At 38.3% G+C, this 18,895-nt stretch overlaps 1 protein-coding gene across 1 annotated transcript in view; it reads left to right on the top strand.

Moving 5' to 3' along the window:
* Positions 1-18,895, top strand: part of PHEX (phosphate regulating endopeptidase X-linked) — a 172,222-nt gene that overhangs the window by 115,369 nt on the left and 37,958 nt on the right. The window contains exons 13-14 of the mRNA XM_087829324.1: positions 6,308-6,385; positions 14,847-14,950. Of these exons, the coding sequence (XP_087685450.1) occupies positions 6,308-6,385; positions 14,847-14,950 (182 nt within the window). The remainder of the gene's footprint in view (positions 1-6,307; positions 6,386-14,846; positions 14,951-18,895) is intronic.

The raw sequence follows: 18,895 nt of genomic DNA, 5'->3' as shown, positions 1-18,895 counted from the left end.
ACAACAGCAGAGTTAAGAAGTTGTGATAGAGGTCATATAGCCTGCAAAACTGAGATTATTTACTATCTGGCCCTTTACAGAAAAAGTTTGTCTACCCCTGATCTAGGTAATCCAGCTTCTTCTTTCCCAGTTCCTTTATTATCCAAATACCTCTTTCAACTGTCTATTTCACTATATAGGTATTAGAAGTAAACTTACCCACATTTTATAATGAGGAAACTGAAGACCAGAGAGGTTCAGAAAATTAAGGCACTGCTGATATTTTGTAGTCATGATAATGGCAAGTTGTCATAGAATGTTTTTCTTCAGTTTCTTTATACAAATACAGCAAGGCCATGGAACATTTATATATTTTTATGTTCCTTTAGCATTGAGGAGAGTCCTGAGCCTAGAATGCACCACCAGTAAATAGTTGTCAATTGATCAAAAAGTTATATTAAAAATATAGTTTTATATCTAAGCCCATTTCCTATTTTATTGGCACTCTTAAGTATATTTTTAAAAAATTTTGAATTTTGCCCAGCCGGGCATGGCTCAGCGGTTGCGTCGACCTAGGGTCCAGGTGATTGGGGTTCGATTCCCGGTCAGGGCACATGCCCGGGTTGTGGGCTCGATCAATGACTTTCTCATCATTGATGTTTCTCTCTCTCTCTCCCTCTCCCTTCCTCTCTCTGAAATCAATAAAGATATATTTAAAAAAATAAAAATAAATAAATAAATAAATTTGAATTTTAACTTAAACTTTTAAAAGAAATAAGGCATCATCCTTGTGAAAACTGTTCTCTCCTTTGATATAAGCAATCTTTTTAAGAGGATCTTCTTTATCAGGGAGACTGAACATGGAAAAAAGTCTTTTTTAATTAAACATTTTTCATACACTTTGGTTCTTGATGATTTACTAGTCATGGAGAAAGCTGAAATGCTGAAATAAAGGAAGAGATTTTTGGTATTCCAAATCTACTACCTGCCGTTAATGTTAAGGAACTGTGTCCTTTGTAGCCTTATGACATTAAAGTTTTTTTAAAAAAAAAACCACTGAGAAAAAATTAAAATATAGTTTTAGTTTTCATCAAGATTTGATTCCAATGAATTTGAAACATTGCTCCATTTTAAAGAAAGTCCCCTAGGTTCTTAAAAAGTCTCTCTCTCTTCCCCCATTTTTTCCTCCTATGGTAAGGCCAGTTAACATAGGAATGTTGTGATGTGGCAGCATTGCATGATGTTCTTTGTCATATGTTAGACTACAACCTTTCATATTTTCTGATACGATTGTTGATGATCTGAGTGGGTTTATCAACTAAATTAATCATTATATGAGTCAATATTTATTGAGCATTGATCACTTGCTATATGCCTGCCACTATGTCCCATGTGGATAACACAGTCGTGATTATGTGGAATAGGCCATTGGCTTAATTTGAGTAATGTGAGAAGGAAGGTTCTCTCAGTTATAAAACCCTCCCTTATAATTGGACTTATCCCTTTGGTTAATGAACCACTCTTAAATATAGATATTTCTTCAGGGTTAACGATTCCTATTAGTCACTCACATTTTACTTTAAATTAGTTTGAGGCCCCAATGACAGCTAATGGATAAGCTGCTTTGCGGGAATAACATTTTTGATGGGTGAGGAGGGAGGGGGAGATGAATTTGGAGCAGAGTGTATTGCCAAGAAAAGGCCAGTTTGGGTGTGATCGGAGAGCAAGTGGTATGACACCAGGGCCTGCTAGATGTTGGGAGGAATGGATGCAGGAAAGAGAAAGGAGGGGTCGGCAGAAATCAAGGTGGCAAATAATAAAGGCAATCTTTGATCTTTTCTAGAATTAGCTTTCATAGTGTTTCTTGTGTCCATTTTCTGAGGTGTGCAAATAATGTCTCTCAAAAAAGTGTGAACTTTTTTGGGGGTGTGAATAGCCTGGGTTATCCTGGCTCAAGCTTAGAGTCTGGCATTGCTCTGGAAATCTTCCACCGTGCTTCAAGAATCTCGTGGGCACATGTCTCCCCATTGATCTCAGGGTTGCTTCAACAGCCTTTCTTTCTCACCATTTTGTGTGGCCCCCTGAAACTGGGCCTATGACCAAAGAGATCAACATGTCCACAGGGGAGTTCGGGTATTGATTAAGGGTGTGATCTTGTCTGAGCTCCCCTGGAAGACCGTCCAAACAGGCACCCAGCAATTACTCTAAGTCCTTGGAAGAAGTCATGCTTCTACTTCCCTGTGTAGTATATAGTTAATATTTATTCATCATGTACTCTGGACCAAGGCATAAAAAGTACTTTACATGTCATGTCATCCTGAATCATTGCAGACAACCTTATGAAGTGGGTACTCTTTTCCCCCCTCAAACTATATCTGATGAAAAGGAGAGTGTGTTAGGATTACATTCAACTACAGCTAATGGAAAACATGACATATAGTGCCTCAAATAAGGGGTTTATTTTCCTTCTGTCATGGAGGGGGGAAAGGGCACTTTAGGCCTGATAAGGTGGGCTTCAGATACCATTAACTCTTCTTTCCAACATCTTTAGCCTATAGATTTCCTTGTCATGTTTGTTGCCTTGTGGTTACAACTGCTCTACCCTTGGCATTGCATCAGCGTTACAGGGAGGAAGAAGAGGAAAGGCTAAAACAGTGGTTCTCACCTGGGTGCGATTTTGTCCCTAAGAAATATTTGGCAATATCTGGAGACATTTTTGGTTGTCACAACATTGGCGGTGTGTATATTGCTACTAGCATCTAGTGTGTAGAAGCCAAAGATGCTGCTAAACCTACAGGGCACAGGACAGTGCTCACAAGAATTGTCTGGCCCAAAATGTCAAGAGTGCTAAGGCAGAGAAACTGGCCTAAAGGCAGAAAGCATATGCCAGGTGAGTTTGTCCTCTTGTAAAATGGATTCTTGGAAGTGGGTAAAGGTGTTTGTTTTATGTCATTCGCCAGAATCTCATCCCACGGCCAAATATAGCTGCAAAGAAAGCTGTGCGATGCATCTATTTTTTGGGTCCATTGTCATCCCGAGCAGAATTTGGATCTGATAGTAAGGGAAGGAAAGGAGAATGGATATTGGGTAGACAATTGGCAGTTGTCATGAGCACCCCTTTCCAGAGGTTTGTGTGAATAAAGGATGGAGATGCATGCACTGGTTAAGGAAAACTCTAGAGTTTTTGATCAGCCACAAGCAGGCTAGGAAATATTTTTTGCAGGACATAATATGCAGTCTACTATTTCTTAATACCACTTTCTCTCAGTATTTGCAGTGGGACTTGTCTTTGCTTCTTGTCCATGTAGCCTGTGAGACAGCTGATTTCAGGCCTCCCTCACTAATACTTTACCCTTCAAGAAGTCATTAAATTGTTGGTGCTTCATTTCTTTTATTCTAAAAAAATTCAATAAGTGTGATCACTATTTGCCTTAAAGAGTATATCAGTTAGAGTTTATTCAGGAAAAGGGATGCCCGTCTAAGTATATGAAGCAGGAAGATATGCAATATGGAGAACTGGAGGCTTGTGCAACCATTGGGAAGGCTGGGGGGTAAAGGGCAGAGTGTGCCAATGATCTCTGCTGCCCTAACACAAAAGGGGTCTTCTCAGGAGAATGCCTGGAAGCTTCTGGCAAAGTGTGATATCTGCTGTCTGCAGATGCCCTTATACCTACCCATGGCTGCCAACAGTGACTGAATAAATGGCATCTCCTTCTCTTCAACCTTTTGAATCTCCTGCTAGTGCTTCTCATTGGCAGAGTTTAGCATGGAACCATGCCCATGGGATTTTGGGAGATGTTGTTCTGAAGCTTCTCAGGGAAGAATGGAGAATGGGGTGGGATGGGAGGATGTGGAATTGACAACAGACTGGTAGAAGGGACATTTGAGTTTGAATAAAGGCATTTATTCAGCACATTTTGGGGAAAAGCACTCTATGCAGATGTTGGCAATGTTGCTATTAGTATTATTGCCTTACTCCATCTATGTGTCCTTGGGAGATGACTAGGGATTCTTTCTATTTCTCTTCTGACTCTCTTCAAGTCATGGTGCTGCTAAATAAGTAAGTAAATACATAAATACATAAATAAAGGATTCAGTGACCTGCATAGCTAGAGCAGAAGATGATATAGTCTGTGTAGCTTCATAATGCACTGTGGGGTCCTGTAGTGTGAGGATTGTAAAACAACACATAATTCACCAGCATGCTTTGGAAAGACCAGTATTCAGAAAACAATTGGGGATGGCTCAGCTTGTATATGTCTTTATTTTGGAGCTCTTTATTTGCTGTAGTTATGCATGTGACTTGTGGTGAGCTGATAAAATACAATGAGGTACTAAATACAATGAGGAAAATAATAAAACAATCTTGGAACAAGGTAACGTATAGACATAAGACATATTGTTTGGTGTTGAGGGGAGAGTTGTAACCTCTGGTTGTCTGGTATCTGGGTCACATGAGGCTTTCAGTGTAACTCACGGGCTTTGAAGGCAGAATTTGATCTATGCTATATTTGAATCTCTGGAACAGCAAAACCCATTATCCCTGTGTCCTATGGCACTTGTAAAAATCTTTGATTCTTGAGTTTCAGGTTTCTGCTGATATTTAATATTTGAATTATCTCAAGGATGGTAAGGAAAACGAACTATCTTACTCTGTTTCTTGAGTGAAGGAAATTGAAAGGAAGTAAAGGAAAAAACTCGTTACCAAGAGTAGTGTGCAAAGGTCACTGGTTTTGCTTTGCTGGAATAAAACTAGTGTGTTTGGGGTTGCCTGCATTCTTATCCTGGATCTTCTAGAGGCAAAGCTGGAGATGAGGATTCATGTGCAAGTGGTTTATGATTTATTCAGCAAGTGCTCCCAAGAGTAACCAGCAAGGGAATGGGTGAAGCCAGACAGGGAAGGGTGAGAGACAGGCAAGAATGCAATTTCAGGGGAAGTTTCAGACAGCCTGATCCTGCGGGGAGTTCTGGAGTGCCAGTTATACCTTGCAGTTTGTCTTGAATTGTGGCAAAGAAGTTGCTGCATAGTCAGTCATTGGCTGAGGGCTGCTGCTGTGCGAGTGGGTTTGGAGACAGATAAACTCCTAGGGACCTTCAAAGAATCTCAGGTGCTGGCCATTAGAAAGGAAAAAGAACAGGTGCTGGGGAGGGATGTACAGAAGTGATTAAAGGGATCCCAGCAGGTTTGGGGAAAGCCCCAACAATGTACTTACTCTTTGAGTGAGCTACTCTTTTGTTTTTATGAAACCCAGAATCTGAGGAGAGGAGAGAGAAAAATTTTCATTTGGAACTGAAAGGGTTGGAAAACCTTTTTTATGAAGGGCCAGGTAGTAATGTTTGAGGCTTTGTGGACCACAGGGTTTCTTTTCCAACTAGTCAACAGGATCATTATAGTGCAAAAACAGCCATAGATTTCATGTAAATGAGTGGGCATGGCAGTGTTGCAATAAAACTTTATTTACAAAAACAGATGCGGAGGAGGGAGGACTAGATTTGGCCTAGAGGCCATAGTTTGCCTATCCCTGCTCTGGAGGCTCCTTGTATGTGCCCAAGGTGATTTTTTAATTCATTCCCTATGTGCTGCAAAACACAGGGAATAATTAGTATGGCTATCAAAAGGATGGTTATAATGCATCCTAAATTAGCCTGGACCCCCTACCTCCAATCTTTCATCATTACAATTTTGCATGAATAATCTTGTTGAAGTGTGACTCCTCTCATTTTACTCCTGCTAAAAATATTTAGTTCTCTGTTATCAGTAAAAAAAAAATCTAGACTCTTTAGCATTGGCATTCATGAATCCCTGTGATCTGGCCCAAGCCAGTTTTTCTGTACTGTTTTCTACTCCCCACCCCTGTGTTTTCTGGTCCAACTATAGCAGCTACTCACCATCTCTCCCCCATGCCCTTTATTTCCATCTCCCTGACTTTCCCCCTGCTGCTTCCTCTCCTGGTGGGTCCTTCTGCTCAACTCTGCATTTTGAAATCCCAACCATTCTCTTAAGACTCAGTTTGTACCCTTTCTCCATTGAGTATTCTCCCCATGTGGAAATAGGCTCTGCTCTGGACTTTGATAACAATATTGTCTATTTCTATTAACACCTTTATTGTATGTATCTTATACATATAGTTATTTTCTACATTCACTATATTTTTTAGAATTTTAGAGCAGTGAGTAACTTAATTTTTTTGCTCTTCACAGTGGGTTGCATATAGTAGATATTCAGAAAATGGAGTTTTCAGATGAAGGTTGCATTCCTACATCCTGCGATTATTAATGATTTAAGTGCTGAAACTCTGACATCATTTTTCTTTTTCCTTTTTTATAGGCAAGAGCTGTTCTGGCAAAAGTTGGCTATCCTGAGTTTATAATGAATGATACTTATGTTAATGAAGACCTCAAAGCAGTAAGTGCTAAATTTACTGTAGTTTTTGTTCTGGCAAGTGTCACTGGCCTCATGCCTTTCAATTCACCCAAGTCCAAGCAGTTAAAGCCGGTGGTGCCAGAAAGCACCAACTTTTGATTCATTTCTTGGCTAGACACGGGTCTCCGTGCGCCAGGAGTATCACAAGATTTAGAGCAGATTCAACATAAAGGAGGTGTCAGAAGGAACGTATAACTGAGTGGGCACCATAAAGCAAATGGACTTGGATTTGGCCTAATTTGATCATAAAGGAAAGAATTAAGCAAATTGAGTATTTTACAATTAGTAGGCACATTCTAATGGTGAACATAAGATATTTGTTGTTAAACAATCTTTATGTGCTTCATTCGTATTGAATGACTAGTAATAAATCTGCAAGCTAGGAGTTAACTTCATTAAACTTAATAAGTATTTTTGCAAATTAAGTACATATACATACGACTCTATAATTTATTGTGATTTGAACTGTATATTTGCAGTAAGTTAATGATGGAAGAATAGTAATAATTCTTTTTTATTCCAGTATTTTGGGACATGTATTTTTCCAGTAGGTATATTCATTACAGGTATTTCTAATCACAACCACTGTTATTTCCTTTCCTATAAATAGTTCTGATAAAGAATTTTGATTGCTCACGAAATCCCTGTTTTTACCATTCACTGAATTTTCTTGAAAAAGTAGTGTTTTTTGGAATTCTTTAAATATCAGTGGTTCTGAGGTGTAGCTCTTTCCTGAAATTGAGGTTTGACAAGTCGCATATCTGAAAGCAATTCCAGCTTTGTAGATGAATGTCAGAATTTTGCAAGATTATTCAAAAGTGAGAGAAGGCTTTAATTAGATTCTCCCTTGGGCTCTAAGATATGGCCTTCCAAGTATTGATCTGGTTGCTATGGAGGAAGATAATTATGCTTCGCAGTATCCCACAGCTCAGACAGCCCATCTTCTTATACATTGTTTTGATGCTGAAAAATCTCACTGTTGTTATGATAATTAAAAATACTGATGCATTTGACACATTTATGTACATTATCTTTTAAGCCCCATAGTGATACTCTGAAGTAGATGGTGCTTAGCCCCATTTTGCAGAAAAGGAAGTAGAGACTCAAAAAAGTTCAGTGATTTCCTGAATCCACATAGAATGTCAGAGCCAGGACTGAAATCTAGGCCCAGGAAGCTCTGCTTGTAATCTGGGAAGGGGTTCTGCAGGGTCCTTGTGAGGCAGCCATGCTACAGGGACAGAGGAGTGGGTTTGAAGAATTGGTAGGAGCTGCTTACCTAGAGCTGGTTGGAAGGGAGAAGAGAAGAGGGGAGGTCGTATTGTCCAGTGGTTAAGAGCACAGCCTTTAGAGTGATTCTGCCTCTTCCACTTACTAGTTGTTTGATTTTTCTGCAGGTTACATAATTTCATTTAGCCTCCCTTTGGCTATCTGGGTACTGGAGATAATAATAACCAAGTCTTAGTGTTGTTGGGGTGATTAAGTGAGATTATATAAATGTAAAAGCACCTAGCATAATGACTGGCATATACGTAGGTTCCTTATAAACGGTAGTTGTTACTTTGTGGATTAGTATGAGAACTGGTGCTGCTAAGAAGAGCATTACCAGGCACAAAGCACCTTTGCAGGAGAACCTGTACAATTACATGTGATTGGTAAATATTTCAAGTCAAGGATACAGATAAGAAGGTTTGAGAGGCAGTTTGGTGTAATGGCCTACCATTTGCTAGCTGTGTGACCTAGGATCTCTGTGCCTGAGTTTCCTCATGTCAAAATGGAGATAATAATGATCCCTCCCTTATAAGGCTGCTATGGGGATCAGATAAGTTAACATATTTAAAGTATTTAGAATTGATCCTGGTACACAATAAGCACAATATAAGACTTAGTTATGACATCTTCAATTTGTACTTATGATAGTAAATTATTTTTGTTTGGAAAAGTCATCATGAATTAACTCATGTAGTATCCAGGTGCTTCAAATTGATTTAAAAGGCTGTACAAATGGAACAGTGTCAAGCTCTAATAAAATAAGTTAGCATTCAGGGCTCATTCACAATATTTAGTTGATCAAGTTTTGTGGCAGTGTGCTGCTGTTTAAAGTCAGTGCCCCACATTTATGGACTCACTGAATGTGGTACCTCTTGTGAAAAGAAACCAGATGCTAAACAGGATGCAGTGTTGGGCATGTTCTCTCATTTCTCCAGAAGCCATTAGACACATTTTTAAGCACTTCAGTGAAGAAATGGCTTTCATGTGACTCATTGCTAAAGCAGACACAATTACACCCCAGAGTTTCTAACACCTTAAAAAACAGACCATGAAAAAAATCCAAATACATGAAATAAAAATACATTCGTGTTCAGAAACTGATAGAGAAAATGAATAAACTCCAACCTGAAAATAAGTAAAGGATGCTTGATGTGATAGTAATAGTGTCACTGAGGTTAATAGCAAAAGGACTAAAGTATTGCAGGTACACAATGGGACCGTGTTTTCAGTTTGGAGAAACATGTAGATAAGGACTACTCTAGGGCCTATAAGAAATTTCTGGTTATACAAACTCCGAGCATGAGAGGCTTTTACAAATGAAAAACAGCTTAGTTATTTGACACAAATGAAGATATGATTCATCAGGTACAAATGCAACAGTAAAGAGGATAGAGATTAGGTAATGGATCAGACGAGGTCAAGGAGAAAGGTTAAAAACCGAAGTTGGGCCTATGTGGAGATAAAGAGCAGATGGAAAAGAACTCAGAGGCAAATGTAAAGAAGTAGAGCAAATTTGTTTTTACCCCCTTTGAGGAGGACAAGGTAAATTGAGATATCCAAAGAAGTATTTCTGTATAATAATCTTTCTGTAGTTTTTGAAAAGAGCAAGAAGAAAGAAAATGCCCTTTATGTGAACCCCCAGTAGCATGCAGGAAAGCCCACTAGTTAGCCTAAAAAGGTGGGCATCAGTACATTTTCAAATAAGCCTTATTTAGTGTTCCTTTATTGATCCTTAGTGGAAATAGACTCAAGAGTGGTATGATATCAACCTTGGAGAGATTGATGTGTCAGCAAGGAAAGCCAGAACCACACTAAGTATTTCAGAGAGAGGAGATTTAATACAGGAGGTAGTTTGGAAGGCAAAAATCAGGAAGGTGAGGTAAACCAGAGATTAATAACTTTAGGAAGCTATTGCCACCCCTGTGTCTAGGGACACAAAAGGGAGGAAGTAATGGTACCATCATTTAGGGGAACAGCAGAAGAACTGCCACTCCAGCCGGGGCTGTGAGGAGGAGATGAAAATTCTAGTCACCATCAGAAGAAGAAAGAGGAGAGGGAGTGAAAGGGATCAAGCCCCAAATCCTTCCCCTCCTGCCACCTGCTGATTTCCCCCAGCCCTTCCTGTTGGCAGGGAGCCAACTGGCAATGGAGCCTGGGAAACAGTTTTTGGATGCCTAGTGCCAGCCTTATAGAACAGGTAAAAGGGTGGGCATGTACCCGAGAGACTCTAGGTACATAATTCGGCCCCATTAAGCAGTTCACTCATTCTTGTGAAAGCCAGTGGAGAATTGCAGTAGGGAGGAAAGTCAGAATCACAGTTCACCTCCATTTACTTGACAGAACTGGATATGGGTAATTTTTTTTAAAAAAATTTTTATTGATTTATAGAGAGAAAGGGAGAGGGAGAGAGAGAAACACTGATCTGAGAGTGAAACATCAATCAGCTGTCTCCTGTGCACCCCCTGCGAACTGGCAACCTTTTGGTGCACAGGACAATGCCCAACCGAGCCACACCAGCCAGGGCTGGATATGGGTAATTTTTCAGAAAAGATCAATGTTTCTGGAGAATGATACAAACATGCATATACAAACATATAAATATGCATATAGAGATACAGAGATATTATGTGAACCCACATAATATTCTCTGGAATGAGTCTCGGTCTGCTCTGGCTAGTGGAACACTCATATATGTGAGTTGTGTGTGTTTTTTGTGTGTGTGTGTGTGTGTATGTGAATGTAAATATGTAAATATTTATATGTGTTGTATGTTTTATGTGTGTATAAAGGACAGAGTGCTACTGCCACTATGCAAGAGTGAGGTAATATTTAGGTAGAATGCTCCAGAAAGACAGGTTGTTAAAACATTGAAATACTTCTGTACTATTTAGGAGCAAATCAAAATAAAACATTGCCCTCGGCCCTCCCAAGTAACCTCTGGCCACCATGGCCCTGGAGAACCAAGAGTGGGCACTGGAAGGGGATGCCCACCAACCTTCCAGCCAGCCCTCCATAACTCACACACACTGGCCTTCATCTAGAGTGCTCTATTGGCCAGAGCAGACCAAGACTTCCCTTTATCCCTGGTGATGGTGACAGGGCATCTGGTTCCGCCTAGTTCCTGGCTGGTGTGTTAGCTATTGCTACCTCACCCTTATGTGGCTGACTGTGGGAACTACATCTTCCGCAGTGTACCATATATGTAGGTTAAGCATTTTGAATGCACACACACGCACACACACACACAACTTATGGGCAAAGTCATATAAACAAAACAATCTTTTATATTACTTTGCTATTTAAATAAGGGAAAATGTAAATATAAAATCTGGATCCATTAAGTATTCAGAAGGTTCTTTATGTGCCTAATATAAAATCTTTCTTACACATATTTGCATATATCTCTACGTCTCTTTAAGTAGATTTAACATAAACAAAACATATTCTAGAATCTATACTTCCTGTTGGCTTATGTAGTGTTTAATCAACACGTACTTAGCGATTCTGCAGAGAAGCTGAGCATGCTTCCTTGCTCTACCCTTACTATGTGTTTTTCACCTTTGGTGGGGGGAATAGCTTTATTCTTCTATTTAGTCTGTGGCATTTGGTGAGAAATTCAGATTCCCTTAGATTTTATGATCTGGAGAGCTATTCCTAGGAAATGACAGAAGATCCCCAATTAGTTTTGTAAAGGTCACTCAGTTGAAAAGTCAGGCAATGGAATTGATTGAAAGTCATTACCAGCTTGACCTAGAATTTAACCAGTAACTGAAAGGACAAGAGGCTTTTAAGCCAACTATTGCCCCTTGCAGTTTAAACGTTTTTTGAAGACTACAAATGGTTTTAAAAAATTAATGTGCATTCATTCTTGTTGCTATCTCTACAACAAGTGGAACTTTCCCAGTGGTTGCTGAGTTTCATAGTTTTTTTCTCACTCAAGGGCTTATTGAAATATTTGAAATTATCAAAGTATTATCACATAGTGGAAGTTTGGGAACTAGAGGAAAGAAATGAGACAGCATCCATAATATTGCTAATTGGATATAATAATACATGCTTCTGTTTTAGTGTATTTTTTCTGTTTTTATAGCTGGAATTGATGTTTATATATAATTTCGTATACTGGTCTTTATAGGTAACATAATATTTTGTCCTCTGTAACCTTTATTACCATTATTTTACCACCTGTATGTGTTATATAAATTGTACCATGATTTAGTCACTGCTTCTCCTCTCACTGTAATTCTTACCCTCGCCTTCCCCTTCCGTGTACTCTTTCTATTAAATCACTGGCTTTATTATGTTATTAGGACCAATATAATATTGAAGAAGAAACCTAATGATTTGGACCATATAGCTTTGCCAAGTTGCATCATTTCTCTAACGCTGTGTCCCATCTATCACAAGGTAGTAACTGCGGCTGGCCCCTTTCTCCCCCCACGCTTAACCTGTCTCATAGGAAAAGGTTAGATTTGTCCCCATCACCTGTGAATTCTATTAAATAGAATAGATCAACTAAACCGGGCTAAGACATAGCAAATACCCTCAGTTTAATATGACAGTTTTTAGATTGTAACTGTTCTTCTAAACACAGATGATAAGCTGTTGGCCGCTGTAATTGCTTACCTCTGAGTTTTGCTCATCATGGTTATTTTCATGGCTGTGGTAGGATGTTATTTCTTAGAGCATTTTTAGACTCGGGAATCTTCTTTAGGACATTTTTGGATTTTTTTCACATGATATCTGTAGAACAACCTGAATATCAAATTTTTCCCTCAGATGAGCAGGGTAATCTCACGACTAGCAAATTCTTCTAAAAGTAACAACTGACCCCACTGATACTACCAAGAAAGTTAATATTTTTTCATTGATTTTTTTTTTTTTTTTTTTTTTTTAGAGAGAGGAGAAGGGGAAGGTGGTAGAGAGAGAGAGAGAGAGAAACATTGATGTGAGGGAGAAACTGATCAGCTGCCTCCTGCACGTGCCCTGACCAGGGACCGAACCTGCAACCTGGGCATGTGCCCTGATCTAGAACCAAATTGGCGACCCCTTGGTGTACGGGATGATATTCATCCAACTGATCCACCTGGCTAGCGAAAAACATCAATATTTTTGAAGGAAGTTCCTTTGGGAGAATTTCCTGGAAATTGTTCTGAACCCAAGAACATATCTGAATTTTTTATCAGTTACAGTCATATTCTGAGAGTTCTGGCAGAGCTGTCTCAGGAACAAAACTGAAAAAAGCTAAGGGTTGAACAGTAACACATTTTTTGAACTATGCAGTCTGGAAACACATTAGGATTGCTAGATGAGGTTGCTTCCTAAAACAAGGAGCTTACTCTGTTTCTTCTGCGGCTGAGTATAAACATCTATCTTAAAATACAATCGATTGTAAGATTTCTTTTTATTATGAAGAATCTCAAGCATTGGGAAAGTATGTAAAATCATATTTTGAACAAATAGCTTTAACAAGTATTAAACATAGTGCTATATTAGCTTCATACACGCACACACACGTTTTAAATTAATAAAGCAGATACATGTGTAATCCTCACTGACCTAATATCCTTCCTCCCTGCCTGCGTCCGTCCCTAGGTGTAAACACTATTTTGAATTCAGTGTTTATCATTCCCATGCATTTCTTTATGCTTTTGCTACATAGGTACATATCTGTAAGCAGCATACAGTATTGTTCTACAGGATTATTTCATGGTCATGTGTATAGACCATTTGTTTAAATCCTGTATTGTTTTCCATTATGTGATCATACCGCAGTTTATTTATCAGCTACTTCATAAGAGGATTGATGGAGGGACAATTTAAAGTCATAGCTTTATAACTTGTTGTCCAAGTAGAACTCCAAGGATGCCAGGACTTGATGCTTTCAATTCCTGCCTTTTCTCCCTGTGCTTTTAGTTACTTTACTCCTTTCTTTTTCTTTCCCTGCCCCCCTGGAAAGACTAAGATGAATCACTAACAGAAGTTACTCTACAGATGTAATGGGTACCCATATATGTTAGGGAAGAGATAAACCTAAGCCAGGCATTGACCGACAAGCCGCTGTCAAGGCTATAATCAATAAGTTGTATATAATCATTCATATCTGTACTGTAATCCCTGTGGGTTTCCTATACACTCACTATATTTTAATTTTTACTTTTAAAAGAGCCTCATGGTTTAAATTTACAAAATATTACAACTGATAAGAACTTGATTACTCTTGGTTATGTGCTTATTCAAATGTATATTTTTCTTATTTTATTTGTTACAGTAGTATATTTTAAGACCAAAGCATTAGAGATCATTAAAAATCATTGCTTTTCCTTTTACACAGATATTATTTACAATATTTTGGTTAAATACTGCTAGTTTTGTAGATGCAGTGCCTGTAGAATTGGAACTGTCTGCCATTTTCCTTTTGAAAAGGAACTCAGGAACCAATGATGTCTGTTTCCCTATTTTAATAGACAGTGTTGTTGTGAGCCAATAGCTTCCTTTTTTTCCATGAAAGCTGTAATCTATGATTTGCCTCTGTAATTTCATTATTTTTGGTGACCAGTGCATTTTTGAGTGTTAATAGATAAAGTCTATGATAATTAAATTATCCTTGGGACTCCATTGTGCTTGGGGTGGAAAATAAGTCTCTGAATAGCTTTCATTTGTTTCCCTTCATGAGCAAATGTCGATTACAGTAAATTGGATTTAACGTTTAACTAAAACCATCATCTGTAAGCTAAATGAGGTTTCACCTGATGAAACCAAATGTTATTAGTAGAACCTATGTGACAAATAAATAAAATACACATTTTACAAAAGATCAAAGAATCATATGGGCCAAAAAATTTCAAACCTAAGTAATATGTAAGAGTTAAAGTAGATTTTTCAATTATAAAGCAAAGGAAACACATTGTAAATTACCGCAGCTTATTTTTTATTTTTTTATTTTTTACTGTGATCCATAAATGACCATATTGATTTTTGAGCTTTTTATTTTAAAAGAAAATCACTGAGATGAAGTCTCATGGCTTTGTGAATACTGGATTAACCAATGATGGCTGAGAGATTGGTGAGGGGCTTCTCTGTTGATCACTCATTTGTGCGCTAATTTTTTTTTTTTCTGAGCCATCTCCTATCTGAACTTAGAATAATGACCCTTTTGGTTTATTTTATTCAGATCAAGTTTTCAGAATCTGACTACTTTGGCAACGTCCTGCAAACCCGCAAGTATTTAGCCCAGTCCGATTTCTTCTGGCTGAGAAAAGCTGTTCCAAAAACAGAGTAAGTAAAAAAAATAAAAATAAAAAAAGTGAAATAGATAAACATGTTGGTGGGAAATGGAGTCTCTTTAGATCAAACTTTGTAATTCCCCTCAAGTCAGAGTAACTAGCTTGCCAGTTATCTTGCTTTGGCAAAATCTTGTTATGTTTTGGCAACTATTATTTCTGCTATTATATGAATCAATTGTTCAGTTTAATTATGGCTGCCTCACTCCTAGCATCAACACATATCAAAAGAAGGCTTATTAGGGCTTATTAGGATGCCGGCATTCAAATTATTTCTAGATCTTGTTTCGTATATATCATATATATGATAAATTTCTCTAGAATGTCACGCTCAGGTAAAAACTTTTGAAGATCTTAAAAAAGAACAAATATTTTAAAAATAAAGTATGATTGCAAATGTAGAAGCAATTGTATAATTATTAAGTAATTAGAGAATAATTGTTGAGGTGATGAGTGTCAAAGAACTGACAGCTCTTTTGTAATAGTAGTTATGATGTACTCCCCTTCTTTCCAGCTGCCTGTGGGTACTTGCCCTGCAGATAAGAAAGTTTCCTTAGGAAATTTTGGGGCCAGGGCCAGTCATGACTTTTTTTCACTAGCAGAATGTGTGTGATGATGATGATGACAGCAGCTGGAAGTTATTATGTGCTTATACTGTGTCAGGAAGTGCTGTACATGTTTTAATTCATTTCACCCTCTTGTGAGTTCTGTGAGGTCTAGGTATACTTATCATCCCCATTTTACAAATGAATAAGAGGCTTACAATGGAGAAATTCTTCAGCTCTGGTTTAGATTACTTTTTGTTCTTGCTTGCTGGCACTTTTGACTCTGTTCTGCAATGGCCCACTTCTCCAACGTGTTTATTTCTCTCTTCTCCAGATTGGATCATTTCTATTGATCTATCTTTAGATTCACTGATTCTTTCTTATACATTCTGAGATTTGCTGTTGACTCACCTAACAAATTTTTCATATTCATTATTGGACTTTTTAACTTCAGAATTTCAATTTGGTTGTCTTTTATAGTTTCTGTTTCTCTGTTGTGATTCTTTGTTGAATAATTATCATCACATTTTCTGTTAATTCTTTGAATATAGCTTATTTTATTTCTTTCAACTAATTTATAATGGCTATTTTCAAGTTTTTGTCTGCTAAATCCAACAACTGGACTCATTTAGAGTCAGTTTTTATTGATTGCTTTTTTTGTTTTATACTTCTCTCTTCCTTTGCATAGCATAATTTTTTTGTTGTGTTGAAAATGACATTCTTTTGATAATATATTGTAGTAACTGTGGATTCTGATTTATTTTTCTGAGGCTTTTTAAAAAGTCACGTTCCTGGACTCTCACTGCAGAATCTGTGTCCCCTATAGTATGCAGCCATGGATGTCTCTGCTCATTTTTTAAATTCTTATTTTTATTTATTAGCCTTACTTCCTAGAGTTTGTCCCTGCATCTGCATAGTTTAGTGCTCAGGACAGAGCTTGCACTCAAACACTTCTAGCCTATAGGGCTTCTATCTACCCTCTGCCAGTTGGTCTGTGAGGGGGTTGGGAGTACATTCAAAGTCACAACCAGTTCTCAGTCAGCCTTGGATTTTACCTCCCACTGGGCTTTCTCTGCTGTCCCCTGTACATGTGCCTGGTTTCCCAGTCAGCCAGGCATCTGTGGTGAGCTTATCTCACCCTTCTATGACTCTTTTAATTCCAGGATCTCCTTTTAAAATTTCTGGCTAGTCCATTGCTCTCCCCAATGGGAACTGTGATTTTAGGCTAGCAAAGCTATGGGTTTTCCTCATTTGTTTTTTAGCAAGTTCAACAGTTTTAGCTGATAAAGATGCAGGCTTTCACCTCTCCCCTAATTGAGTCCATCCCCTATGGCCAAAAAGCTGCTGATTTTCCAGCCAGCCCTATCCTAATAAAAGTAAGTTCTCACTGACTGAGCTGGGAGGCATGGGAGCAGTCCCAGGCTAGAAGGCTATAGACTCCTATTCTACTTCCTTCCAGCTCTAGCAGTTTTTCAAAATTAAACCTTTTTTCAGTTTGTTGTTTGCCTTTGATCAATTCCCAGAGCCCTAAAGTGGTTGTTTGTTGACAACTTTGTCCAGGATTTGTTGACCTTTTCATACATCATAGCTGGAAGCCTGGCTTCCATGCCCACCCTTTTTCATGGCCCTTTTTAAAAACTTGACTGATATTTTGGCCTCCAGATCTCAGCTGGCTCTTTTTATGCTCTCTGGTCTCTTGTTACTCTTCCTTCCAACTCTCTGCTCTGCCCTGGCCTCTAGACACTTTAGGTTCCATACCCTCCCTTGGCTTAAACTGTGATTACCACTTCTCCCTTTTAACCAGGATTATCATCTAGCCATTCCGGCCTTCTACCCTTCAAACCTTCCTACAACATGCACCCACACAATTAGTTAAAAGTGTTTGACTTAAGGAGTAGACCTAAAGCTGAATCACTCCCCTACCCATCCCTGACTCCAGTCAAAAGCACAATGGAAGAAAGCAGAATGCTTTAGAGCTTCTTTGGAAATGACAGATAACTGGTTTAAAGGCGTCTCCTCCACTGTCCTTGGCTCTCTCCTCTCATCACAATCTCTCAGTCCATCTCTCCTACTTCATTCCCAACCTAAATTATTCAATAGTAATTTTACACTTAGCGTCCTAAAACCAGCTTCTCAAATCCAATGACTTCAGCAAATGGTTTCTAATATTCCAGTGAGTATTTACATGTAGTATGGTAGTCACAGATTTATGAATATTGTCCTGTCCTTTCAGATCTACTTCAGATCAATGCAAACTTTTTTTTTTCAACTTGTGGAAAATTGAAGACTCTTACCAGTATTTCTGTGAAATTTCTGGGTCTTCTCAGGAAATCCTTCATATTGGAGATGCTGCCAAGTTAATCCTTCAGTTTCAAAATGACGGCATTTATTTGGGTGTGTAGCAAAGCCTGAGGTGCTAATTGAAAAACTCCTAAATGTGTCATCTTGAACATCGTCCTGAAATACTGGTGGGCTGTCAGGTTCTGACATCCTTGACTATTTCCAATTTCTGTGCTGTCTGCCGGTGTGGGCTTAGGGAAACTGCGATTTGCAGTTTTATTCTGTCAGTGAAAACAAATACCTCTTGCAGAAGGACGTTAAATTGGTTAATGTTTCTGGAAAGTTCTGCAGGAATGAAAATCAGTACAATGCTAGTAATTCTCATTTCCTCTGACTGTGTGTCTGTTTCAGGGAAAGCAACATTAAGAAATTTAAGGTCCTTTTTATACGGTAAAGTGATGTAATAGTTAATTTTCTAAAAGAAATTTTGGACTGGTCCTTTTCTGGCATGGTAGGTAATTTTAGCTTCATGATACCCATTGGCTTTAATGGACATCTTTTAGGTCTGAAAATTCATAAGTTAATCGAGTAGGGACAATTCTGGAGTATCTCTGCTAGACTAGTTTACTTAGTTTGGCACATCATGATTATATTTCTACAAAGCCCTGAGATAGCATTTTGCTTATTCGTGAATATAGGAGATAAATACCCTTTATCTTTTATTCTCATGGAATCAATTTTTGCTGCACTAATGTGCATTAAGAAGTTTCTAACATGATGGTAAATGTCAGCAAGAATGAAATTAATTGAGTGGTCATCCCTGAAGGTACATAGTTAGGATTGGTTCTCAGAACTGTCACTTCATCAGCTTGCTTAAAAATAGAGGATTTACTTCATTTCTCAGGTTGAGTCCAAAGCAATTTCTTTCCCTCAGGATCCCCTTTCTTTGACGGCAGGGATTTTAAGCTAGCTTCCTTATTAACTCATTCTCTACTGTGGCTAACCATGACTGGGTTTTCTTTCTCTGTCTTCTGAAAAATATGTAAAAAATCCATCAGATGTCTACACAAATTATGGCCCTGCATAGAATTTTTATTTGCCAAAACATTATCTAT

This window comes from Miniopterus natalensis, chromosome X (genome assembly GCF_054644295.1).
Source record: "Miniopterus natalensis isolate mMinNat1 chromosome X, mMinNat1.hap1, whole genome shotgun sequence".
Classification (NCBI taxonomy): Eukaryota; Metazoa; Chordata; class Mammalia; order Chiroptera; family Miniopteridae; genus Miniopterus; species Miniopterus natalensis.
This window is presented reverse-complemented; position numbering and strand designations above follow the sequence as displayed.